The 25,941-nt window shown below is 43.3% G+C and overlaps 1 protein-coding gene and 1 long non-coding RNA gene across 9 annotated transcripts in view; one reads left to right on the forward strand and one right to left on the reverse strand.

Moving 5' to 3' along the window:
• Nucleotides 1-25,941, forward strand: part of PTPRT (protein tyrosine phosphatase, receptor type T) — a 432,923-nt gene that overhangs the window by 312,039 nt on the left and 94,943 nt on the right. For all 8 annotated transcript variants that reach the window (XM_004946992.5, XM_040650803.2, XM_040650804.2 and 5 more), the window contains exons 10-11: nucleotides 8,250-8,451; nucleotides 11,365-11,467. In XM_004946992.5, coding sequence (XP_004947049.1) covers nucleotides 8,250-8,451; nucleotides 11,365-11,467 — 305 coding nt within the window. The remainder of the gene's footprint in view (nucleotides 1-8,249; nucleotides 8,452-11,364; nucleotides 11,468-25,941) is intronic.
• On the reverse strand, nucleotides 16,963-19,786 carry LOC107054894. The gene is made up of 3 exons (XR_001469709.4): nucleotides 19,606-19,786; nucleotides 19,309-19,428; nucleotides 16,963-17,870 (listed from the first exon to the last, which is right to left on the reverse strand). It is a non-coding gene; the product is annotated as an uncharacterized LOC107054894 (long non-coding RNA).

Genomic DNA, 25,941 nt, shown 5'->3' on the forward strand with positions numbered 1-25,941 from the left:
CACCAAACATCCTTGTTGTCAGCAGCTGAAGTGCTGCTGATAGATATTCAGCTGTGCAATTACTGCTCTTGCTGTTTTTGTTCAGTGTGAATGTCACCAAGGCCTTAGCAGAGCTTCCCATGGCCTGGTAGGAGGTTTAAGCTGTGACCTGACCAACGTGTGTAGCTTTGGCTTGTGCTAGTCATATTATCCACTGCAGGGCCCATCTTTTTGGAGGAGCTGTGGACTCAGTTTGAATAAGCTGATCTGACACTTCTCCCCCTCTGCCGCTTAAGTGATGCCCTGTTGCAGTGAGATGGTGTGTGGTGAAATGAATTGAGGGTTTACCATTAGTTGTTCCTTGCCTATGGTTCAGGCGTGCTCTGCAGCATCTCAGGGTGGCACACATGGTTGGGGATTGGTCCCATGTGCTCCCTTCAGGGAAGCAAACACCCATTCTAACACACGTGGAAATGGAAGTTTGGGCTCTGTCTCATGCACTGCTCTTTGCTGTTGGGTCACGGCTGATGGTGACACTGCTTTGTAATTGCAGGGCCCTCTTAAAATGCCTGGGAGCTGTCTGTGCTGTGCTGCTGGGGATGATCCTGAGCAAGAGGCTATGAGAAGAAAGGAGCTGATTTTCATTCTTAACTAAATTCCAGGCTGGGCAAAGGTGTTGGGCTGTCAGGTTTGAATTCAGCAGTGCTAATTGTTTATATTCAGCTTAATCCTTGATTCTAGGAGATGTCACTGAAGAGGACAGGGCAATTAATTCATCACAGCTTAGCCTGGTGTGCAGTGACTGGGGAGAAGCCAGCTCCAGCTCACTGGGCTGAACTATGTAAGGGATGCATGTCATTTTAGGAGCATTTTGCTAATCCTTCTGTGGTCAGGTCCAGCTGGAAGGTAGGAGGGGGAGCTGTGGTTGGGACTGGTTATTTCTTGCTCTTGTTTTGGATTTTAATGCAAGCTGCTTTTGATGTTAGGTATTAAAATTACATGTGTTAACCTGAGTTCCTCAAACAGCAGAGCAATCCAGTTATGGTATGAGCTGGTATTTGTGAGGTCGGTGATTCCTGAAGTGGTACCACGTGAGATGCTCAGGAAGCAGCTTCACCTATACCCTGCTGGCCCCAACTGAACTGAAAGAGATACCATATATGAGACACTGCCAACTAGAGCTGGTTTCCTTCTGCAATAAATAAATTGCACAGTTAACTTGTAAAGCACATGGCTTCTTAACACCTGGCTCAGGGAGCAGTGCTTCCCTCAGGCAGTGACTCAGGAAATGAAGGAGATGTTCTAATAACTTGGAGTTCAAGGATATTTGTCAGACTTTAGTGCATCAGTTTATTTGTGTTTATTTTTGGGAAACAGGGGAAAAATGAAATTTGCTTCTAGGCTTTATTAGAGCATAGAGTGGAATATGTAAAGCAAGATTAAAAATGAAATAGCCTATTGTTTCCCAAGGTACTTTCAATCATGAAGCTTCTCGGCTGCTTTCCCTCCCATCCATCTGCAGGCACAGCACTGATATCCCACCCCTTTTCTCTGTGCACTCCTGACTTGTGTAAGGAATTCTAGTCCTGGAGAATCACACTTTGCCTGCCACAAACTTTTCTCATCAGTCTGGGGAACGCTGTGCCAACCCTGGTGTGGAATGGAAGCCAGAGTATGAAGGAGTGCAGGGAGGTGGCTGCCTGCGGGTGGGGGGAGCTGCTGTGTTAGGGTAGGGATGGGGCTTATGGACAAATAAAGGACCCATGGATGGAAAAAATTCCAATTCCAGGTCTTGTCTCTCAAGCCAGGGATTGAAAAAGCAGTAATAATCCAAGAAAAGCTTCTTTTTCTTCTGGCTCAGCAAGGTGTAAGGCACAGTTTGGGATGTCCCTGCTGATGCTGGTACTTATGCATGTGGTGGGTTTGTCGTGCCCCCAGTTCTCTCCATAGCGAGGAGCAGGCTCTGTCCTGGAATGCTGCTAACTGAGAAAACAGACATGGTGCCAGCTATCAGCTCCAAGTATCCCCTGGTGGTGGGGGTTGTGTGAGGGAGAATGAGGAGGCAGGACAGGCTGCTTTATAGAGACAGGGATATAAAACATCAATGGGGATGCAGGGGATAATGTAATGGATTTATAGGTTTCAGATGCCTTCAATGAACTGCTGTGCAGGCTGTCACAAAAATGGAAAATAGATATGCAGTTGCATAATGTGTCTACAAAGCAGTGTTTGATTTAACAGCTCTACTTAACATTTGCATTCCAACAGGCTGCGATCCCTGAAATCGGAGGGGAAGCTCATGGTCCTAATGTTTGGTGATGAATGGGGCTGTGGAGACCAAGTTTTGCTCACCACTGTTGATTAATTGTATATGACAAAAGGTTTAACAAAGTGGTGTTATTGGTTTCAGTGAGGAGGGCCATACCCCAGCCTGTTTTTGCCTTGACTGGTGAGCTCTCAATCCTGAGACATCAGAGTTTGCTGCCCTCAGATTTAAGGTTATTGCACATGAAATCCTAATAACTTCATTATTCATCAGTATGAGAGCTTACCTGAATGTGCTGATGTACAGGAAGATCAAATGGGTACAACAGCCATGGCTGGAGCGGAATATCTCCCTGCTAATTTATTTATTTAAAAGGATTAAAGAGAATCTGAACAGCCATCCAGGGCTCCCAGGGGCTTAGTGCACAGTCCTGGAGGGTGAGAAGGGCCATTACAACAAAGTGATGACATCTTTATCATGATTTATTGCTATATTGAGCTTAGGTCCTCATAACAATGCCACGATATATCCTTCCGAATGTCTAAACCTGAAGGATAATTGATCACATCCCTTGGTGGTCTGTTTTGCTGCTTAATTACCATGTTCTTAACGATACAAACCCTACAGGGTCATTTTTTTGACCTCCAGTTTTCAGCTGCTCTTCCCGTTACTGGTGTTATATGTGATAATGCTGATGAACCCCTATAGTAATACGTTCCAACATTACAAAGCAAAAGGGCATTGTGTGGACACACAGTTGCCCATATGTCTGAGAGGTATGGAGAAATGACACAAGTTAAGAATGACTTTATTACACTTTTATTATGGGTTTCCTTCTGAAGACAGATTTGCAGTGGAGAACAGCCCTGTGCTTCCTAGTTCAGTTACTATCTCTGCTATGGTCTTTCCTTTGACAGTGGAAGTCTTACATCGTAATAAGTTTTACAGTCAGAGATGATGACAGCCAGTAAAGCATTCACTTTTCCCCAGCAAATTGTGTTAAATTAGGCGCTGTGAAGGAGAGGAGAGCTGTCCTCCTGCTCTCAGTGTTATGTCTTCATTTTGTGGCTGTTAGCACTGTGTTTGGTCAGTGATTTCAAGGGGCTGCTGTTCTGAACTTTAAATTGTATACTACACAGAGTAGGATGGAGTAAACAGGAGCTGCTGCTTGGTGGGATTGGGCACACTGGTGTAGGTTGGATGTCTGCTTAAATAATGAGTGAGCTCAGTAACCATCTTATTTCTGACACCAAACCATTGTGGTTTATTCTCCATAGTCTATCACAGCAGATGTGTCACTAGGCACTTGGAAATCAACTAAACCCCTTGCTTAATGGAAAGCATCAGAAAGAATTTGTTCTGTTGACCTGCTCTACATTTTATTCATGAGGAATTTGGAGTTGTCTGGCCAGATTTGGCAGTTTGGATGGACGCTGAACTGAGCAAAGTCTGGAATGCATTCTCTGCACCCCTGGGATGTCACTGCTGTCTGGAGGGGCTCATCCTGCTGTGGTGGGAAGGCGGCTCTTGCTTATCTCCCCAGGTTCCTCTGCCTTCTGATCTTTTGATTACTTCCAATTTACTGCTCCCAGTGCTTCAATTTAAGAAACATTTCTTAATGAAGAAAAAGGAAGGAAGATTTAGGATGCGTTTGTTCCTTAGTCTCACTATGCAGTAGCCTGGCCTGCCGTCTGCTGTGATCAGAACGGCAGCAGTGTTGGCCGCTAAAACTTTTCCTTGAGGCCACTGAGTCACCCTGGAGCTGAAATGCGAGTTCCAAATAACGTCTGCAAATGCAGGACAGCCACTGCAGTGTGCAGGGAGGGGTGGCTTTCAGAGGACGACAGCTGTCTGCTGTGCAGGAGATAACCGGGGAGCTGGTTAAAAAAACAGAGAGCTTCAGTCTTGTGAGACACTGCCTCCTCTTTGTATTTGCATGTATTCAGCATCGGAGTCAAAACAAATATTTTCGATATTTTCAATCCAAGTGAAATTCCTCTTTTTGAGCCTCTTGCTGTTTGTTTTCTGTCTCGGTTTTTAAATGTTTAATTTCATTGTCTCGTTGTTGTTTTTTTTTTCAGAATACAGAAGTGTTATATGACACGACTTGTCTTTAAAATAGATTATTTTAAAATAATTTGGAGCAGCTGTTGTCTGGTGATTGAGTCATATCATTTTCTTAGATTAGAATCTCTTGTTTATTTTGTAACGAAATGGTTTGACACTCGGAACAAGAAATGAAGATAAATAGTCAGCATACCAGCGAGGGAAGCAGGTGCTTATTTCAGCAGCCTCCTTATTCTAGGAAATGCCATGTTTCTTCTCCCCACATGTTTCAGTGCATTTTTAAATGACTCTGTAGAGTTGGAAATTTCCATGGTTTCTTACAGAAAAATGTTCTGCGTTTGATTCCCTGAAATTTCTCTTCCTTCAAAACTTTACATCAGTTCAGGGGGAGAGCGGCTGTGGCATCTCTGTCCCTTCTCACCTCACCATCATCTGATGAATGTGTGGATGATTTGCAGCTGTGCTCTGTCGGCCTCTGACATGTTGTGGTGCACGACCTGAGCCAGCACCGAGCTGACAAACACTGGATTTGGGGTGGGAGTGCACTGTGGTGCTGCGTTGTTTTCTTCCATCCACAGGGAAGAATCCTTAGAGAGAGATGGGGATGCAAACACAGTTGCTGCCTGCAGGAGCTTTTCACATCAGGATGCTTTACTGACAGATTTATTCATGGGCAGATCTACACTGATGCCTTCAGAAAAGTAGTGGTGATGCACGTACAGTTTGCAAAAACAAACAGGCAAACTCCATCCACTTACTTATACATGAAGCCCAATTTATAACTGATATGTTACAGCATCTTTTTGTTCTGTAAGGAAACACAGATACATGCTGTAGCACATTGCAGATGTTTTTTTGGTGAAGAAATACCAAAGCTTCCATAACTAGACATTATCCTGGCTATGAGAAGTACACGGTGAGCCTGGGGCCTGAGCAGTGGGGCTGTAGGGTGACCAGCAGCAAACAGCCCGGCTGGCACAGAAGGCAAAAATGGTTGTTTTATTCTGAGCTGGAAGAGAATTTGCCTCCTTTTCCAAATAGTGCTCTGTTTTTGGGGCCACTTCACATTTCACCTGCGATTTTGCTGCTTAACCATCAGCACTCAGCAGTTATGGGAAAGCACAGAAGCCCTCAACCTCAAAAAATGTTCGTGCAGAGGAGTGTAATAGCCCTCATTTTGTAAATGGCAACACGGAGGCTCAGAGAACGTGGTTGTGAAGGAGGCCATCAGCAGAGCTAGGAGCACAGCTGCTCTGGCTCTCGGTACCTCCATCACCACATCATTCTTACAGTGGGCAGCGTATCATATAATCATATACTTAGTGATGTTGGAAAAGGCCATTAAGATCGCCAACCCATCCCATCATGCCCACTGACCACGTCTCTCAGTGCCACATCCCCACAGATCTGGAGCACCTCCAGGGATGGTGACCCCACCACCTCCCTGGGCAGCTGTGCCACTGCATCGCCACTGTTTTGGATAAGAAATTCCTCCTGATAGCCAACCTGAATAGGCAGGTAACAAGCTATGTCTGCTGGCACAGCCCCACTTAACCATCTCCTGTTTCTGCCTGTGGGCTGAATGCTGCAGGACCACGCACGCTCTGGCAGTTTTATACTGCTGTTTTTGTTTCCCTTCTCCCTGTTTATGTATTAAAACTGTGTCATGTTTTGGGGACGAGGATTGTTCCCTCTCACCTGGGTTAGTAAGTTGCACACCTGTGTGAATGGAGTCTGCTGCAGTAACCATCTTGCAGTTTGGTTATGTCAGGAATTGTCTTTACCACAGCTTATATATCCTTAGAAAAACTCATTTGGGGAAATGACTGATGTGAGTCAACAGTCTTTCTGAAAATTGGCCCAAGCTGTAACCTCAAATAATCTTGGATGTGTTCTCCCAAGTGTTGCCTTCTCCTTCCCACTTTCTGAGTTGAACCCATGCTGGTTTAAGATCCCTTGTGCTCATTTAGCGAGCAGCAAGCCTCCCCCTCCTTATTTTATATCAGTGATTTTTCCTTGTTATTGTTTTTTCTCTCTCAAAAAAAAAAACTTTTACCCATTTGCCTTTAGGGGATATGTATGTATATTGATGAAGAAAAATAACTCTTTTTGTAGTAACTTTAGAACTGGTAGAGGTAAGTGAATGCATTTATTTAAATGCAGATCAAGGACAGTTTTATCTTCCACTTCCATTTATGGTCTTTGGTGCAGTGTGCTGGAAAACAAACAGCCGTGCTTTAGTACAGGACACCCCATAAGTGTGGTGCCCGGTGTCCTTCTGGATGCTCCTCATCATTTCCCCCAACTCCCCATTATTCCCTTCTCCTGCAGAAGTGTGCAAAACTGTCACTTCTCTAACACTCTGTTTACAAATAGAGCATATGGGCTGCATCAGTTCATTCCTAATGAACACAATGCATACATTCTTCATTCTGGAATTTGCTGTGGCCTCAGCTGGGTCACATCTCTTTAAGGTCTTTGACCCTATTCATGTTCTGCTGGTGGAGGTGCACAGGTGCTGTTCCCTCCAAGTGCCATAACAGTGCCTTGTGTGCACCTCACCGTACCTGAGGACAAGGAGCAGGACTAAACATTTCTCCTCCCGCATTTAATTGCCTTGTTTTAATCATCGCTGTGCCAAGTTCTGTCTCTTTCTCAGGGTTCTAGCAAGCAATAAAAATTTAAAAGCCAGTTGTAATTCCTGGAGAAGTGAGCAGGTTTGCAATGGAATCGCCTACAAGCTCCTTATTTGTAATTCCTTTTTTATCCTGTTACTATTAAAGCCCCATCTTTTAAATACTGTTTGTTTATTTTTTCCTCTGAACAGAACATTTTCCTCCTGTCACAATACAAGCAACTTAAAAATTTTCAAAGACTCTTTCAGCAAAGCTGGGAATTAGATTTCCATGGAGTCCTTCATAAAATATTGAAGACTTCATATATTAACATACATTGATTTATTCATAGTGTTTCATTACAAATAAGCGAGGATCCCATAATATAAGGAAAGGTTAGGAGAGCAGCGGAGCGCGTTATATTATATTGACAGCTCAGTTGAAATTGAGCTGCCTCTGGATTGAATTTGGAAGGTGAGGAAGGAATTGGCTGGTAAATAAGTCATGAGCTCTCCTTGCAAGTGTCTGCCTATCAGCGGGGTTGTCGTGGGTAGGCAGAATGGAGCTCGAGCAGAGTTTCAGAGGTGTGTGTTCAGCCTGGGTTCCCCTGCAGGTGTGTTAGCAGCACAGAGCACGGGGGGCTGTGGCCCGGCTGGGTTGCTCTCAGGCATGGTGCCATGTGTAAGCCTGCAGCCTGGGGCTAAAAACAGGAAATTCTATCAGCAACTGTCTGGTGAGCTCAAGGAAAATGAGTGGGACTGTTGTCTAAAGGGTTGGTGATGTTTATTTCATGTGAACCTGTCATTTAATTTCAGTCTTTCATTTTGGCACGGTATCTTCAGCATAGGAGAAGAATTCGGACAACTTTCTCAGTAAAAGGCTCCTGTTGCTTCTCAAAAGCCTCCTGAAAACAATTGCGTGATGGAAAATGTATCCCTGTGTGCACCAAAAGTTCCCCTGCGCTGTGGGGATCGAATGGGAAACTGTCACAAAAAGTCTGCAGGTTGTGCTGTGCTCAGCTTTGGCTGCAGAAGTTTGGGGCTGGGAACAGAACGCAGTTCTTGGTGGCTCTTGTTGTACATCAGCACACCCTGAAGTTTTAGTGGAGAGAAGAAATTAGTTTCTTCCGAAGTAAAGCCTGGAAAAATGGTCATGTTTGCTTGCCAGCATCCAAACACAGGGTGGTTCACTAGGAAATACTGGCCTTATCTGCCTTTCTATTTTCAATCTTGAGTTCTCAGACGGGAGTGAAACGGGGGTGCGGAGAGAGGCCAGGTGCAGAAAGCCCCTATCACCTTACTGTCATTGTTCTTCGTTTGCAGATTACTTACAAGGCCGTTGGGTCTCTGGATCCCAGTGCTGACCTGTCCAGCCAAAGAGGGAAAGTCTTCAAACTAAGGAATGAAACGCATCACCTCTTTGTAGGATTATACCCAGGGACTACGTATTCATTCACCATCAAAGCCAGCACTGTGAAGGGCTTTGGGCCACCCATCACAACACGGATTGCAACTAAGATTTCAGGTATTGCTTTGGGGGATGACAAAAAAGGAACTTTACAGGGCTTTGTTCTTTAGATCTATGGCTGATGTGTGAACCAATAAAAATTCAGCTTGCTGTCTCCTTCACGAGTTTCATAGGGACCGCAATCTGTTATCTGTGTTCGTTCAGATTGCAAATGCAGCGGTTCATTTGTGGATGCCTTAGGAGGATTTCAGATGGGAACCTTTGTTAGTTCTATAGATGAACGCTCAGTACAGCAGATTATTTGAATTATATGCTCAGTCACAGAAGCTCCTTCAAAAATGTGTCTTTATCTCAAGAATGCACCGAAAATGGATGCAGTGAAGTAATTGAATTAATAGCAGAATGAGATGAAAATAAAGAAGGGAAACTGTACTTATGGGTTTCTTTCCTGAGTAAGGCCAGGGGGAGGGCTTCAGATAGGCTGACAAGGATGTGAGAGGCACTGAAATCAGGAGGCGCTGAGGAGAAAAAGCTCCTGGCTGCTTGGGAGAAGCAAGGAAACTTGATCTGACTACCAGCAGCTCAAATGGGTAAGGTGGTGGTAGAGATGACATTGAACAAACATATCCAGAATTAAATATTAGTATTTCACTAAACCAGATTCTCTAGCAGAGCTTAAAATGGACGTTTTTTGGAGTATATCTCAGTGACATCTAATAAGTGTTTGGGATACTGGTAATGCTGCAGTGCTGCATATCTTCCCTTATCTTTCAGAATTGGTTAGTGAGTTGTTAGCAGTAAGTTGTAAGAGTGCAAAATTTTAAGGAAATAAAGTATCTCCATTCTCTGCACTGACGATCAGCAAAGTTGGAGTCTTTTAGATGTAGTTAGAAGCTCATGTCACATCCACCTGGAGTACAGCATGAGCAGAGGACAAAACAGCACAGGAATGGGAGTGCTGTTCTCCTCTTATTCAGTTGCCTTTCATTTTATTTTTAAGGGAATGCTCAAATCTTGTTAGAAGCCTGCATGGTTATTAACTGTATGAGCACTGAGCTCAATTTATCATCTCTATTTCGCTGTCCTCTAAACTTTTTGTTTGCGTTAGAAAGGCACAGGCCCCATGCAGGCACCTCTGATGTTAGATTCTACCATTGTATGGTCAGCCCTATGCATGAGATTTTGAAGTTACTGTTATACTTGCTTTAAGATGCAGTCCTAAGGGAAGTAGGGAGAAAAATGAGATTTGCATAGGCGTATTCTCACTTACAAGAGTGTCTCTGTAAGGCTGTCTGGAAATTGATAGTTTTAAAATGAAAAGCTATCTACGTTGTCGGAATGTGTGAATGTGTATGTTTATCTGGGTGCATGTTAGTTAATTTATTTATCACAGCTTCATGCCTGAATTCCCAAGGACTTCTCTTTGGGCAGGACTCAGCAAAGTAGGCTCACATCAGTGAGCAGTGCTTGCTGCTTTTTAGGGAGGAGGTCACTGCCAAGAGTCACTTTAATGAGGCGCTGTCTAACTCTTCCATGTAACAGGATACGGCATTTTTGTGTCCTCAACAGCATCTTGGGACAAATACAGCGCAGTTGCTGAATTGTACCTGATACCATTAGCTACTCCTGCCAAAAACTATGTTGCTCCCATTTGTTTCTCAACTAAATGGCATCTGAAAGTCAAATGGTGCATTCTGTGTCGAAACCAGCCCAGCTGGCTGACATGACAGAGGCCATTCAGTCGCACCAGTGCAGCGTTTCAATTAGGCCAAGGGAGGCTGCAGCAAAGCAGGGCCTGCAGAGGTACAGCCCAACCTGCTCGTGATGCCCAAGGAGCCCTGCAGCCTCTGGTGGCACTGCAGTGTCCCCTCTGCCCAGTACAGGAGCAGCACAGTTCTGATTGTGGCATTTCCAGTGTGTGCAGTGGTATCAGGTACTGGGTACTGCTGGTGCCTTGCATCTTTAAGTGACTCATACTGCTTCCCTCAGTGCACAACACCTTCTGCAGAGGAATCCCTGCTAAGGAACTGGCATTCGTTCTGAACTCATTGCCAGCTTATGGATAGGGAAGTCAGTTGCTGAGCTGATAATAGGAAACACTGTGCTTAACAGTTTTCAGGCATTTAGATAAAAATCCTGATTGTAAACAGGATTACTGTGAAAATCGCTGTGAGAGGATTAAATGTGGGACCCCCACAATGCAGCTTGCCCTTGAGAGTTGTAGATGAACTGAGTGGGACTATGCTCTTCATGTAAATTCTTCTATTTGCTTTATAGTCGGGGATATTTCAACAAAGCTTACCTCTTTGGAATAAACATAATGCTGCTCAGATCCTTCAGGTTTTTTTTTTTGTTCCTAAGGGATGTCTGCTATTGGGGAAGGAAGAATTAACATAATGAGTAGGCTGTGTTCTCTTGGGAAACCTGTCCCACCTTGATGAAGTGACCCTAGCAGAAGGTAATAAAGCAGAAGTAGGAAGAGGACTGTGGCTAAGTGTGGCTGGTCACTGCTCACAACACATGCTGGTGGACACGCTGCTAAAGCACTGGGGTTAAATACCCATTTGAGTGCTCAAGTAGTTCCACGCTCCTCTCTTTTGATGCTTTCCCACCTCATAATGCACCTTCTAGCTAATCAAGGAGACACAGCTCACACATGTGCATTAAAAAAGAATTATCTAAGATGTGAGAAATGATCCCATCCCAAAAGATGGCTGAGCCTTAAAAATTCAAGGGAGGGTTTCCAAAGCCAGTCTGAAGATTTGGGTGTCCTGTTTGATTTTAATAGGAAACGGATGTACACATTTTTAAACAGTTATGACAACGTTGGTCATAACATTGAGAAAGTATTTTGATGTTTCATTCGAGGAATGTGAGACAGTCTCCAGGAAATGTTAATAGCATGTTGCTATCACTACCAGAGGCAGCAACTGGTGCCTCAGTAACGCGTTGCTCTTTGTTCTGCTACAGCGCCGTCAATGCCGGAGTACGACACGGACTCACCCTTGAATGAGACTGACACCACCATCACTGTCATGCTGAAGCCTGCTCAGTCCCGGGGAGCCCCTGTCAGGTGGGTGGTTCTTCTTTCCTTTTTTTTTTGGCAGCGTTCCCCTCTCCTTCCTCCCCAGCTTTCGCTCGTCTTTTGTTCTCATCTGATAACGGAGCTGTTGAAAGCGAATGCTAGCTACAAGGCCAACTTGGCTGTTGATTCTGCCTTGCACATTTCTTTTTATAAATGCTTCCTGCTGCTAACCTCCAGGAATGGTTGCTGATGGCATTGCATGGGGTTATTGCCCTTTCAGCATCGCCTCAGGAGCCACAGCGATACTGGAGTTTCAGCGTATAGAGCTGTGTGCTGTGATGTGAGCTCAGCAAGGGTGGAGTAGGCTGCAGGCCTCCATCTCCTGCCCTCGTTTCCATGAGGGACAGGTCTCTGTTGTAACTATACGGTGGAAATGCCTGAGCTAATGTTTGCAGGTCGTTTCTTCCAAATGTGGATCCAGCCAGGCTCCTCACATCTCAGCTGATCTCAGCTGCTGCTCCCAGTTTGTTGCAGAGAGAGGAGGTGACGGAGGCTGGCAGAGTCCTGCTAGCTTAGTGGGATGCCACCAGCTGTAGGTGGGCAGGAAGCTGTACGGATGGAACTTGTGGAACAGGATGATGGCCTTGTAGAAAATATCCGTGACTAATTCTAGCCCAGGACTAATCCTGGGCTGCATCCCATTCTTACTGGCTCTCTAGGGCTGAAATGGGGCACCTAGCTGCAGATCTCTCTCTAGCTGCCGTAACATGACGTGGGAGACCTGTATTCCTCTGCTGTCTTTTGCCTTGGTAAATGTGCATGTGGTGAAAGGCATCAGTGCAAGAGAACAAAATGCCCCTCAGAGACAGCACTGCCTTACCTGAAGCTGGCAGGAATGCAGGCACTCCTCCATCCTCTGTCCTCTTCAGCTGAGCTATGAATTAAACTGCTTATAATAAAAGCAGTTGAAGTTTACCTAGGAGGATCTGGGCTGCTCTGTAAGATACCCAGCAGCTGTTACCTTCCTGTAGGCCCTTTAGGACTTCCCTTGAGTTTTCACAAGACACTTCTTTTTCCCTCGGAGTGGTATTTTAAAAACAAATAATTCTCTCAGAAGTGAATGGGTTTTGTACATCCCAGGGATGAGTTCCCAGTGCTTTCTGAAGGTGTCTCACTGGGTGTTCAGGAGCAGATTACTCACGTGTAAACTTGTTTAATTTAATGAAGTATCCTATCTCAGTTAGTGCTCCATCTATGTCACAGCTTTTCCCCAAATTGCACTGTTGGTTTAAAGCAAAATATCTATTTTTTAAAAAACTGAGCACCACCCCCTTTTTAGTTGTTCAGGGAAGCAGGCTTCAACATTTCCCTTTTAATCTCTGGTACTCCATATGAACGAATTTAGGAGCCTATTTTCTGAGTCCTTTAGGGATATTGTTGTGCTGGGAAATGGCAGTAAAATCACAGAGCTCTGTTTTGTTTTATTTCTTTATATGGGGGAACGTTCCTGTATCTCGTTTTACCACCTGCTGTCTTAAGAGTGTTCCTATTTCGTCTTTTTATTGAAAGTCTTGTGATTTTTCTTGAAGCCAATTTGCTACACTTCAACCTCTTCCAGAGAATAGTGTATTTTTCAGCAAATGCATTTACTGTAAGAAAAAAAAATTCTACGAAGTTTTCCTTATTTTTCAGTCTAGTTTCTTTAATTGTATTGTGGCCTACAGTACACATAAATATTACACCCTGAAAATGCCACATCCAGGCAATGTGATGAATTTCTTTATTGAGCTCAGTCCATTGACACAGATGTGTATGAAAACCGGAGCAGAGATGTGTGTATGTGTGTGGCAGGGGAGGAGTCCTGGGGAGATATTTAGCTTTTTATTAGCTACGACAGCCAAACAATGAGTGAATACGTTTTGCTGTATAAATACAGCCTGTTCTTAGTCTAACTTCAGGAAATCCAACAAATTTGACCTTGTATCAGATTTTCCCAACCGGTTCCCTTTTCTTTCAGCCTGTTCTGCACACTTTCCAGTTTGGGTAAATCCTCTTGTTGTATAGTAGCCAAAAGGAGATAGCACTCCCTCAGATGCCTCAGCACCATGTAATTAGAAGAAGGTGTTATGTACTGTTTATGGCACTTAACACACAAGGTTGAGGTGTTTCTTCCTTCTTTGCTTTTTCATTGTTGCTTTTTTTTGTTCATATTCATGCTGAGAGTTAATATGTCCTCTTTTTGTTGTCTGGTTTGTTGTTTTATATTTTAAGTTTTTTCCTTCACAAGGACATTTTGTATTCATCTCTACTAATTATCATCAAATTGACTTTCAAAATGCTTTTAAATCCTTGATGGAAACCCAGAGTACTTCCATCCTCTTAGTCTGATGCCATTTCCCATTCACTTACCAAGGCATTAGTGAAGATACAGAATCAGTTTCAGGCAGCGCTGGAGCTGAGCACTGAGGCTGTGTGAGGTAGGTGGAGGGATCCCAGTGTGCCAAAAGGATGTCTGTAGGATGTCTGCTCTCCTGGCCTCCCTTGTAGGCATGGCCACGCTTTCCTTGATCCATTCCCTTTTCCACCTGACCACTCAGTCTGTCTGAAACCAGAAAGGGCTCTTGAAAATGGTCTGAAATAGATACTGCTCACAGTATCTCATACAGCCTCTGATCTTCAGATCTCTCACTATGCAGGAGTAGGTACACCCCTCATCTCATCCTCTTGACAATACTCCAGGCAGCCAGTTTCTGCCCCACAGTGCCCCAGGTTTTCAGTATGATCCTTCCAAAATGTGAAGGTGAAGAAACATCAACAACACCATAACACCTTCAGCGCATAGCACTTATCCTTCACATTTCCTCTTAGATTCTAGGGAGGTGAATTGGAGTACGTGCGGGGCTGTGATTGCAAACCAGTATCTGTCCAAAAGATAGTTATGTGACTGCGTTGTGTTATTTTGTTCTGCTATAGTCTGAGCAGCATACAGATGGAGTACAGTTTGCAAGATCATTTTTAGAGTAATATTGTGGAATATTTCAGAAGAGATTCATTGTTGTTCCTCTCGTGTGAAATACGGGTGCACTAAATCCAAAGTCACTTCCAACATTGAGACGTTTCTGATGTTTCCTTGTGCTCACGATCAATAACTTAAATGTGGTTGTTTATAAAACTAATGATTGTGAACTTGACATTGTTAACAAACTATAGAAAAATATCAAGACACTTTCATACGAACTAATAAAAGTAATATGAACTTGGGTATACTTTTGTAGACTTTGTCTTATTGCCAAAAGAAAGGTGGAGCATCAGCAAGGCAGAAATATCCTCCCCTGTGGTCTGGGCTTTTCATTCTTTCCTTGTGGTGAAACCTGCGGAGTTTGACACCACATTGCCCTTTAAAAATAACTTTTGGTGGTGCTTCTATCAATCCAAAGCCTGTGAATGGTGTTGTGATTGATTGCTGAAGACTGACATTCATCTGTAATAGATTCAGAAGAGGAAAAGAAGAATGCAAGTGTTCCCAATCTTTATTCCTCAACTCCTTCCTGAAAAAATCCCAGTGTGATTTTGAAGATTATTTTGCCTGTGGATCCATTACTGTCAGGAGGGCTGAATCTGTCCTTCATAGATTATTCACGTATGACATCCTTAGACCTCTATTTGAGAATTTATATCTCATTCATTGCCTGAAAATACTGCTGTGAGGGATTTTATCTCCATGACAAGTCCGCTGGGCTTCTTGCTGTGTGCTGAGTATTTGGAAGTCCATCTGGTTTTATTAAGAAGCCGTTGGTTGTATCCACCTATACTACTATTACAGAGAACATCACATTTTCAGAGCATGTATTAGTTTTAGGAATTTCAAAGTTGAAATAAATGCTCACCTTAAGGGTGATTGCATTGTTGGCATGCCATTCCATCTCTTGGGGCTGCTGGGCCATTTAGAGCAGAGTCTGCAATTACACCTTGGAGTCTGAGGTGATAGAGAATATCTTCACTGGAAAAAAAGATGACGAATTTAATTTCTCTGTATTGCCTTGCTGCAGTTCTCCAAAGTGTATCAGTATCCAATCTGCAATGTTCTTTTGCGTGTCTGCCGGCATGCAGGCAGGTATCTGATGGTCTTTAGGCACCTGAACCTGTGCTGGGCTAAGGAAAAGTGTTTTTAGAACGTAAGTTTTCAAACTTTACATATGCATGAGGTCATGTGCATACAGGTGTGTGTGTGTGTTGTGTAAGGAGGAGGTGTGAGTAATGGTGGATAAATGTATTTAGGTCAGATTTGTTTACAATGCATTTGCGCAGTGGTTGGATGCACTTAATCACTTTGCTGAGGATGGATGGGTTATTGTATTAATGCACATCTTAAAGGACGTAAGGAAATCTAAATGGGAGAAGGGAACTGGAAGTATTTTGAATATATTTAGAAGCACTGAGCAAAAGGTGACACGAGTATTTTCATATCACCAGCCAGCCAGTAGGAGAAATTAATTTATATGAACAAAGCCCCATGTTACTCAGGAGTACTATCTGATTTTTGGTCTCCCAAGCATGAAATAAAGGAAATATTTTTGGTCTATGTGTTGCTGAATGAATCAAGAGAAAACAGTTGCTGTTATTCAACATAACACCTAAGAACAGTGTTTTTTTCTGTTTTTCTGCTCAAGCTGTTCTCCGAGCAAGCAATCCTCTGTGATGTTTCTGCATGTTCATGTCTTCCTACATGTAGTAACAAACAAAGATTTCCTGTAATGTTGGGGAGTGGCATTGCTTCCATCTTGTGTTGGAGAGCTGAGACTTTGACTGTTTAACCCTTAACAAAGTAGGAACGCTGAGTCTGAGTTCATAGGCTATAATGTTCATCTTCGTGTCATGCTTTTCTTGTCATTTCAACCACCATTTGTTTGTACTGAACTCAACTAAATCCCTCTCACTGGCATCTTTATTAGTAGTAGTAATAGTATTATTTTTGGAAGCATGGTACTTTTTTTTTAACATCCATCCAAAGGAATCATTTGCAAACCTAATCACCTTGACTCTGTGGTGGAGGAGGAATGACATCTACAAATAAGGAGCTATAAATTTGCAAAATCTGTTGGGTTTTTGTTTGTTTTGCAGATGGGGGCTTTGGTGTTTACATCTCGGTGTCTGTGTTGGGAGCGATGCTGTTCAGCTTGTTGCTTTGCTACTTTTGAGTGTTACTACATGAGTTTGCCTCAGGCATTTATGCTGATAATTAATTCATTAATGCCAGGAATGGGTGGCGATTTCTTGTTCTTAAAACTCCGGCACAGAATACCTTGTGCTTGAAAATAAAGATTGGAGTCAGGGATCAGCAAAGCAATAAAGAAGGTTCTGATGTTTAAAGCTGTGGGGAGCATAACAAATTGTTATGCCCTTGGTAATTCTGAAAGCTCAGTTGCATTGATAGGCATGTTACAAATACCTGGAAAAGAAAAATCCCAGCCTGCTTTTACTGAAGTCTTATTCCAATGTATGCATCACATGCTGCGGTTGATTGAACACAGGGCAAACAGTCATCACATTAGATCTTTTAATTTTGTAGTATCTAATGAGGAATGAGATTATCAATCTAGGCTTCTGATAGTATAAGCCTAATTATCTGTATTAATTAACTTCTCCTGTAATATACCTCAGGGATATTGTTCTGAAATCATTCAAACTGGGTTTCTCCTGCATGACGTTCTGTCATTTAGGCAGGAGTTTGATGGCAAATGAGCAGAGTTCCTTTCCTCTTAAAGGTAAACTGGAGCTGCTTTTTCTTCAATGGTGTGTGATTGCACACGAGAGAATGAGAATTTGCATGAAAGGTTGGGAAATAATGGCAGCTGCACAGACTGCTGTGATGGTTATTATACCAAAAAGGAGCAGAGTTTCACCTTAAATAATTGCAGGTTGACCTCAGCAGTGTGTTCTATCCCTGGTGAGCTGAGCAGGGCCCAGCAGAGCTGAGTATACGCATCCGTTTTGGCTGGAGTCATTGCATGGTGGGTGTAGGGCATGCAGGATGACTTCAGTGACACTTGGAGTTGTTCTGGACCTTAAAAATGCTTTGCCTGCTGTATGAAGAGAGAAGTGTGATGGAGATGCAGGGCTGAGTCAGGAAACAAGGTGACAGTGTATCAGGAAGGAATATCTTGATTTTTATATAGCATGGCACAATCAGTTGAATAGATGTCTCAAGGCTTTTTTAGTTCCCCTGAAGAGTCAGATGCTGGCCCTAAAAAGTGAGGATAAGTGGCATTTTGGGTCAGTTGTCTCATCTGGTACTGGAAGTAAGTTCTCTTACTGCAGCATCTGAGAGTACTGCCCTGTAAAATGTCACAAAGCTGCTGTTACCCATTTGTCAGCCATCAGAGACATTCCTGCTCCTGAGCCTGCATGACCTGCTGTGTCTTGAACCGTTCTATGGAGAGTTTGGCAGCAGCTGGGAATGGGAGAGGAAAGCCATCAAACTTACATATATTTTAATTATATTTTAACAATCAAATTACACATAGAGACAATTCTTTTGTGTCAAGTAGCATTTTATTAGCTGCACTGTGAAGCTTTTACTAACATTTTTCAGTGTGCTTTGTGGAGGCCTGAGGATATTGAGAGTCAGGGAGGGAATGTTTTTGCATAAATCTTTCATGCTGTCCACGTGAACTGTCAGATTAAATTCCAGCAATCAAAAGGTTAATGAAGTCTGAACTTTAAGCTGAGAATCACAAATTGATGGCCATTTTCTCACATCAAGCTGTCAGCTGGTGAGACAAAGAGGGAACAGGGGAAGATGCCCCCACTGCCAGCATGAGGGTTTCTTTTTCCCAAGATGTTTCTTTATTTGCATCGGAGCACCCAGAGTCAATATTCCCCTTCCGCGTTATCCCGGGATAAAAGGATAATTGCAAACTACATAAAATATTTAAAATACTGGAAAATGCATTTGTTGAGATGTACCACCAAGCCTCCTTTTGCCTGCGGCAGCCCCTGGATCACACCCCGAGATGGGATGAGCTGCCCCAGGTGGGAGCTTGCCCACAGGCAGCAGCTTGGTTCCCTTCGTGGGCCACAAAGGAAGATTTGCCTAATTGAAGCAGCTCCTTTTGGTACTTAAAAGCAGATGGGATGAGTTTGGGCAGTCGTCCCTGGCAATCACCCCTCGGAAGTGATGCATGAGCCATATCCAGCCAGCATCCCTGCAGCAGCAGCAGGGCTGAGATGTTCAGAGGGCAAGCGGGTGCCTTCCTGCGTGTGGCAGGCAGTGTTTGTGCTAGCAGGTGCCCCTCAGTGTGTCTACAATAGCACAAAACCGCAATAAAAGGGAAGATGAGTAAGCTCTGCTTTGCTGTTGCAGACTAAGGCATTTCAGGATTTAATTATACTACAGGTATATAAATTCCGGAAACATGTTAATGCTCCCGTGATTAAAATTATAGAGGGCCTAATTGAAAAAGCATAAACCGAATTGAAGAATTCCTAATTATAGTTTGCTTTGAGGTGTTAATTTCCTCCATAATGAATGCATAATTTCTTGAACTAGAAAAGGGGGCTGCTGCACCAGCGCGTGGGCTGCAGATGGAATGAAGGGATTATCATAAATGCAGCCAGACAATTCAGAAGAGTAAACCTCTCCAGCCATGGTGCTGTTCTGCCTCTCTATAATTTCAGTTCTCCTAGCACAGCGCTTTTCCAAAGCAAAAGGCAGAGCTAGGAGCTGGTGAGAGACTTGCTTACGGTGCAGAAGGAAGGGGAAATAGGACCGGTTTAATTAAAAGTAGTCGTGGTGCAAAAGAGGAAGGTGAGGGGAGAGGTGGAGAGCAGTATTTCACTGGAAAGGTCAAACAGTAGAACGGAAGATGCTGACTTTCCTCAGTACCCACCTTGCCTGATTCGAAAGGAATTGCAGGAGCTGATGTTGATGCAGGTTGAGGGCTTTTTTATTCCTCCCAAAGGATTCACCCTATGCTTCAGCTTTTCTCTCACGTCAAAAAGATGCGTAGCTTTGAAGGGAGTGAATGGTGAAGTATATCTTTATCAGGTATGGTCTCCTGTTGGATAAATCTGCCCCATTCCCACTCTGTTGGGGATCTCTGAAGGTGTTTACAAGTGATGACAGACCAGCTGCCAGCCCTTATCCCTGGGATTTCCATTTTCCTCTTTTCCCACCCACAGCTTACTTGTATTCCAGAGCTGAAGGTGCCACTTCTCCCTGCTGTCAGAAGCAGCAGCGTTTTGCACCTCCTGAAAAGCACAGCATGCCCAGAACAGGCAGAAAGAACCTGGCCAGTATTCCTCTGTAGCTTTCAGAAGGTGGAAATCTGTGTTACCATCTCCCAGGAGAGCTCATTTTCTCTACTGTCCATTGATGACATAATAGTGAGTAGACTGTGACGTGAACACAGTGGCCTTATCTGATAATGATGCTTCTGCTGACGTTAGAAACAGAGTGAGTTCTGCTGTTTGTCTTGTTGTCTTTCGCCTATTAGTTACATAAATCAATTCTATCGTTCTGTTGTTTAAAAAAAGAAGGATTTCAGATTTGTATGTATGGATTTTCCCTGTATAGCCCAGTAGCTATTGGTCTGTATAATGGATCAAAAACTGGATTGTTTCTGTATGGAAACTGGCTTCATTTCAGGGAAGCCATTGGAAATAGTCAAACTCAGCGAGGGCAGATGCAGATACACCCAGCCCTTGTGCAAGGCTCTGCTTTATGGAGGGCATGGTAGAACCTGCCGGGAAGGGCCTGCCCTACTCTATCCTACTCCTGTACATAGCTAAAGAGCTGCTTTGGCTCTTCTTGTCCTTGAAACTTTCTTCTGGTCTTAAGACAAACCAGCGATCACTGAGACCTCAGTCAGCGATGCCTGTTTAATGCTAAGTGACATCAACACAAAAGTGTTGTGGTGGTTTTTTTTTTCCTCTAGATCAAACAGATGGCAGGTGGTTCAGGAGGGAAAAAACACCTCCAAAGCCACAAACATTAGCTCCTGTTGCAGTGAAAGCCCTATCTGTCTGCACTCATTATCTTTAATCTGCCAGCACAAAATAACATTGAGCTGGAGAGATAGGGACTGGGCCTATTCCACAGGGGAGCAGCAGCTATTATGTCTAATCTGTGTTGCAGGCCAGGTCAGCCTTATGGAGATGGCTGAGATAATGGAGCACAGAGCTTTGAAATGCCCTCTAGTTCTATATTATTTTTACCACATTGTTTTTCTTTCTCAATAGGATTAAACGGGGAATGTTAGGCATTAAAAATGCTGTGTGTATATATGTGTGTGTGTGTGTGTGTATCTCAATTATAAATCAAAATATAGTTAGATGCGTATTTATACACAGGTCAACATAAAAGTAATGCCATCTATTTATTTCCATGGAAACTGCAACTGATGCAAAGAGCACAATAACACTATTTGATAGAGCACATTCTCAGCTACAAACCACTATTTTTTCAGCATAGTCACCACTATTAGCTGTGCCTTTTTGCCGCTGATGAACAAGATCATGCATGGTGTGCTTCTAACAGTCTGCACCGGCAGAGGTAACACACTTGCCATCAGCACTGCTGCAATGCACCACCCACTGTCTCACTGTGCTCACATCCACTGCTTGATCTCCATTACTGTTCACCAAGCATCAGTGAGTGTCAGTAGGTGACATTTTTTCCGCATGGAGGAATTCAATTCCACAATTCCACCCCTTTACTTCATATGCAGTTCAGTGTCAGACATTATTCTGTCAGACTGCCCCTCTGCTGCCATCTGTCACACAGCAACAAAATGGAACAGGATATTGGTGGGAAGGTTCAACCTCTACTGCCATCCCACCAACATCCGCCTCTGATGTTGCATGCCAATATCATAAAATAGGAGGCATTACTTTCGGAGCATCCCTTGTGATTCAGGTAAATAGATGCAGTATTCTGGTGGTCTGAGCATGGAAAGAAAGCAATTTTTTTTAAGTACGGACTGAAGGTCAGAGCTGGAACAATTGTTTTAAGTGCACGAATCCTTCCTTTGGTCAGTAGACTCTGACTCTTGATACAGTTGTCTTCTTGACAACTGTGTATGTTTGGTACATGCAAACACATTTGTTTGGAGTTTGCTGGCACTGCTGGGGTTATTAGTTTAGTCCATTACTCCAGCTACAGGGAAACGTTGGACTATAGTTGGAATTAGATCCTACCCCCATTGGACTACGTCTTTACATTTTCTTACCTTTTTCTAGTTCGTTGTAGAAATTTAACAAAGCTTGACATTCTAATGATAAATGAATGCCCCTATGAAAACAGTGGCTCCAAATAGTGTTAGCCAAGTGTGAAATCACTACGTTTTGTTTCATGAATTTCAGGGTAGAAAGGCTGTGGTAGACTGGTAAATCTGGGCTGAGCGTGAGAATGGAATACAGCATGGAGAGACTGTTATCAGCCTTCTTGATGAAAGGGATTGCATTACCACTGGCTCCATCTCAGCAGGATTTTTTCATAGCAACGACAGCAATTAACATCTTCTTTCTTTTCTTTTTCTTTTCTTTTTTTTTTTTACGAATTTGGCTGAATTTTGATATTTTCAACTTGAGCGAATGTAGCCGAAGAGTTGTTTAATTTAAATGAGTGTTTAAAGAGCACACAAAAATAACTTCAAAATGAAAGATCTGGTGTAATAACTTTGTAATATGAGAGACTATTTCCTCAAGTAGCATCACTTTTATAAGCTTTATTTGTGTGAATGCCTCCTTGCAGATGTGAAGGAGCTGATTTCTTTTAACGACTGTATTGATGGAATTGCAGCCCGATGTTCATAATGGGCTAGTTTTTGAATCTTCGAAATAGCCAAGCACATTGCAGAAGATGACATTGCAGAAAATCTTTATTTCATATTCTTTTCCATAAAAATGTTTATTGAAAGCTGACCTTAACTTCAGCAGATTGCATCCTACATGGAGCTGTATGGAAATAGTAGCAATCTTTAATTGATTTTAATGGCTTTAGAATCAGACCCCAAATAGAGAGAAAATTGCAGAACCGTGTATTGGGTCCCTGTATGCACATCCTAGGTGGCTGTGAAACCCAGTTCATTATGTTTTGTAGATTAGTTTCAGAGCTTCTGATTAAAAGTGCATAGGAGTTATTAAGGGTGAAACTTTGGAGCGTCTGAAGTAGATAACTCAATTCTCAGGTATGTATTGGCACCTGGGCATTTTATTACAGGGCCGTAAGAGGAAACTACTGAGGGAACATTCAGCATTGCACCAAAGTACGTGGTGCTGTAGGTGCAGTGTACACTCAGAACAAGAGCCTCCGTGTCTGGCTTTGTAGGATCACAGAATGGCTTGGGTTGAAAGAGACCTCCAAGCCCATCCCACTGCAGCCTCCTACCATGGGCAGGACTGCCTTCCACTAGCACAGGTTGCCTAGGGCAGAGCACTGCTCAGGATGGAGCTTCCGTAGTGTCACTGCTCTCTATTACACTTTTTGTTCCTGTACATTTTATGAGCAAATCACTGGTGTTCTTATAAATCTTTCTGAGAGTGAGTGGGTTTTGGTTGAATTTATTACAGAATCCCTTCTGTACAAGTTTGCTAAGGCTGGAGGCATTCTGCGTTTACTATTTAGTATTTAACTCCACTTTTTCCACTTTTTTGTTGTTGTTTTAATTTTTGAGTGAGCTCTATGGAGAACTGATGGATTTCTGTATGGTACTTCCAGCTTCTATCGTTTTTCACCTAGAGGGTGGTGACACAGTGAACAGGTTGCCCAAGGAGGCTGTGGATGCCCCATCCCTGGAGGCATTCAAGGCCAGGCTGGATGTGGCTCTGGGCAGCCTGGTCTGCTGGTTGGTGACCCTGCATATAGCAGGGGGGTTGAAACAAGATGATCACTGTGGTCCTTTTCAACCCAGGCCATTCTGTGATGATTCTATGATTGTATTTCATCAGATTTCCCTTTAGGATAAAACGTGCCTGGATAGTGAAGTGTTTCTGGCTCACAGGACACCCAGTTTCCTTGATATCTTTGTTTTCTGTCTGGGACTACCATGCAATTGACTTGTTGTGAGTGGTACCATTTTGTTTCTTATTGCATGTGTGGCAGAATTCAGGCTTTCTATAAGACACCTTTGGGAAATAAAAAATGAAGATGTTGATGCCGTTCTTCTGTCTCAGTTTGCATCACTAAAATCAACTTGGCCAGAAAGTAAGCATCTGCAGTAGCTAATCTGAATCTGGAGTAGAGGGAGGTATCCTTGCCTATAGCAGGGCTTGGAACTAGATGATCTTAGAGGTCCCTTCCAACCCAAACCATTCTACGATTCTATGAATGCTGAAGTTTGCATATCATGCACATCTAACCCAGCTCAGTGCTTTTTGATTGCCTCTGTGCAGCATTAACTGTCACAGATGGGTCAGACCGTATTTGGGTTTGATTTCCATGTGTTTGGATAACCTTTTCAGAAGTGCTGTGTCTGCTGATTCTACTGAAGAGATTCAACAGGGGAAATTGAATGCATAGCTCACATTGGCTGCTGCATCCCCTCAGTCTGAGGCAACACAGTGTCAGGATGGGAAAGCCTTGCATCTTCATACTTTGTTTGCCCTTTCTGTCTTTCATCTTTGAATTAAGACAACTATTAGGAAGGAGACCATTACCCTTTGGTGGTATCTTGATTCCTGCTGCCTGTCTGAAAATACTGTGTTCATTTGAACCAGAAATGAGAAGTTCCTGTTCTCTGTGGGGTGAGTTACAAAACTTGCTCAAAATAATCTGCTAAAACTGTATTGCAACATCAAGCTGTACTAATTGCCACTGGCTTTTTTCCCAGGGTGAAAATATTATTGGAAATAGTGCACAGCCGATAATATATTTGTGTGTTAAATATTAAAATCAGATGAAAAAGCATTAGATCTTAATGTGGTACATTTAAGAAAAGTTAGTACTAAAATGGTCCAAGGGGGGATACTAAACTGCTGAAGCGTTGTTTCTTTTAAGCTTTATTAAGTCAAGTGAGGAGATCACTGTAGGGTTAAGAAGAAGGCGTATCATCGGCATACTCTGTCATCGTCAGGGATATAGCGAAGATGCTCCTTGATGGAAGTGCCCTGTCAGCATACCAAAGTGCACAGACCAGATGTGGAATACTGTATGGAGAGCTCTGACATTTCCTCCCACGTTCATGCACATCATGCACCCAAAACTGGAGGCTGGACGAAACACACAGCTGGATTCTGGACAATTGCTTCCTCAGCCCATCCTCGAGCAGCATATCAAGAAATCAGGAGCAGGGAAAGTGAAGTCTGCCAGAGCTCAGAGATCTCGGTAGCTCAGAGACAGGACTGTGATTTGGAACGTTGATTATTGCACTTGTGCTTCCACACTGAATAGAGAACTCATAATTGAAGAGATTACCTTGTGGATGATGATAAGAGTGCATTTTCTTCCTCTGCAGACAACATTTGTGCTGTGGCGGCCATTATGGCTGCTGCTTTTATCAGTGATTTAGAATGGAGCTGTCAAAAACTTTAAAAAGCTTCTATTAAAGTAATGTGGTTTTATCTATATAAAACCTGTGAGATTTATCAGGGAAGCCAGGTTTGGCCTCCTTTTCTAATAAGAGTGTGCAGCTGCACCACAGGGCAGGGAGCTCTCCAGCCTTCGAGGAAGTCAGGCATCTGATCAGTACCAGATTGAGAATCCCTGGAGAGCTCTCTCTCGAGAGCAGAGCTGTGGATATGTGGAAACCAGTCCTTCATCGCCGTTCATGGGGATAAAGCAGTTGCTGGCTTGCAGTGAGGTGGTTTGGAGTAGCTTAGCACGAGGAAGGTGAGCCCCCTGCTTCTGTTCCCCTGCTGCATGCAGACGTGTGGATTTGATCGCAGCGTTTGCAAATGTGGCTGGATATGAACAATTGGAAGGAAGTAGTTTTACTGTGTTGTCTTCCAGTTTATTGGCACTGAGGTTGTTATACAGAACTGGTAGTTTAATGCTCTGCTTTTGTTGTCTCTTTTAATATAATTTCAATGTATGGCACCGAAACTTTCTTTTATCCAGCTGGGCGTTTTCAAGCAATGTATTGATTCCTGCTATGAAAGCAGTGTTAGCTGATACTGGCTGGAAGCGATAGCTTTGAAGCGTGAGAGGAGGAGAGCCCCAGGAGATCTGTTTTACTGCCTACCTGGTAGCCAGAATAAGAGCTAATAGAAGAGCTTGGATACCTCCTCTGTATTCCCCCTGCCTCTTTTCTTCCTTCCGTTTAGCTCTTCTTTTTGGGAAAACACTCCTCTTTTCTTTGCTTATAATCACAACGCTGTGTATTGCAAAACTGTTGGTCTTAACAAGCTGCAAATGGTTGACCATTTTCCACATCCAAACAGAAGTGTGGCTGCAAGCTGGATGCCTCTGCGGGCCAAAAGGGCAGGTCGTGCTCACAGAGTTTATTTTGAGCTACTGCCTGACTGCAATCTTAGGGGTCACAATGCATCACGGAGCGTTATCACTTTCTGAGAAAACTGGAATT

This window comes from Gallus gallus, chromosome 20, assembly GCF_016699485.2.
Source record: "Gallus gallus isolate bGalGal1 chromosome 20, bGalGal1.mat.broiler.GRCg7b, whole genome shotgun sequence".
NCBI lineage: Eukaryota > Metazoa > Chordata > Aves > Galliformes > Phasianidae > Gallus > Gallus gallus.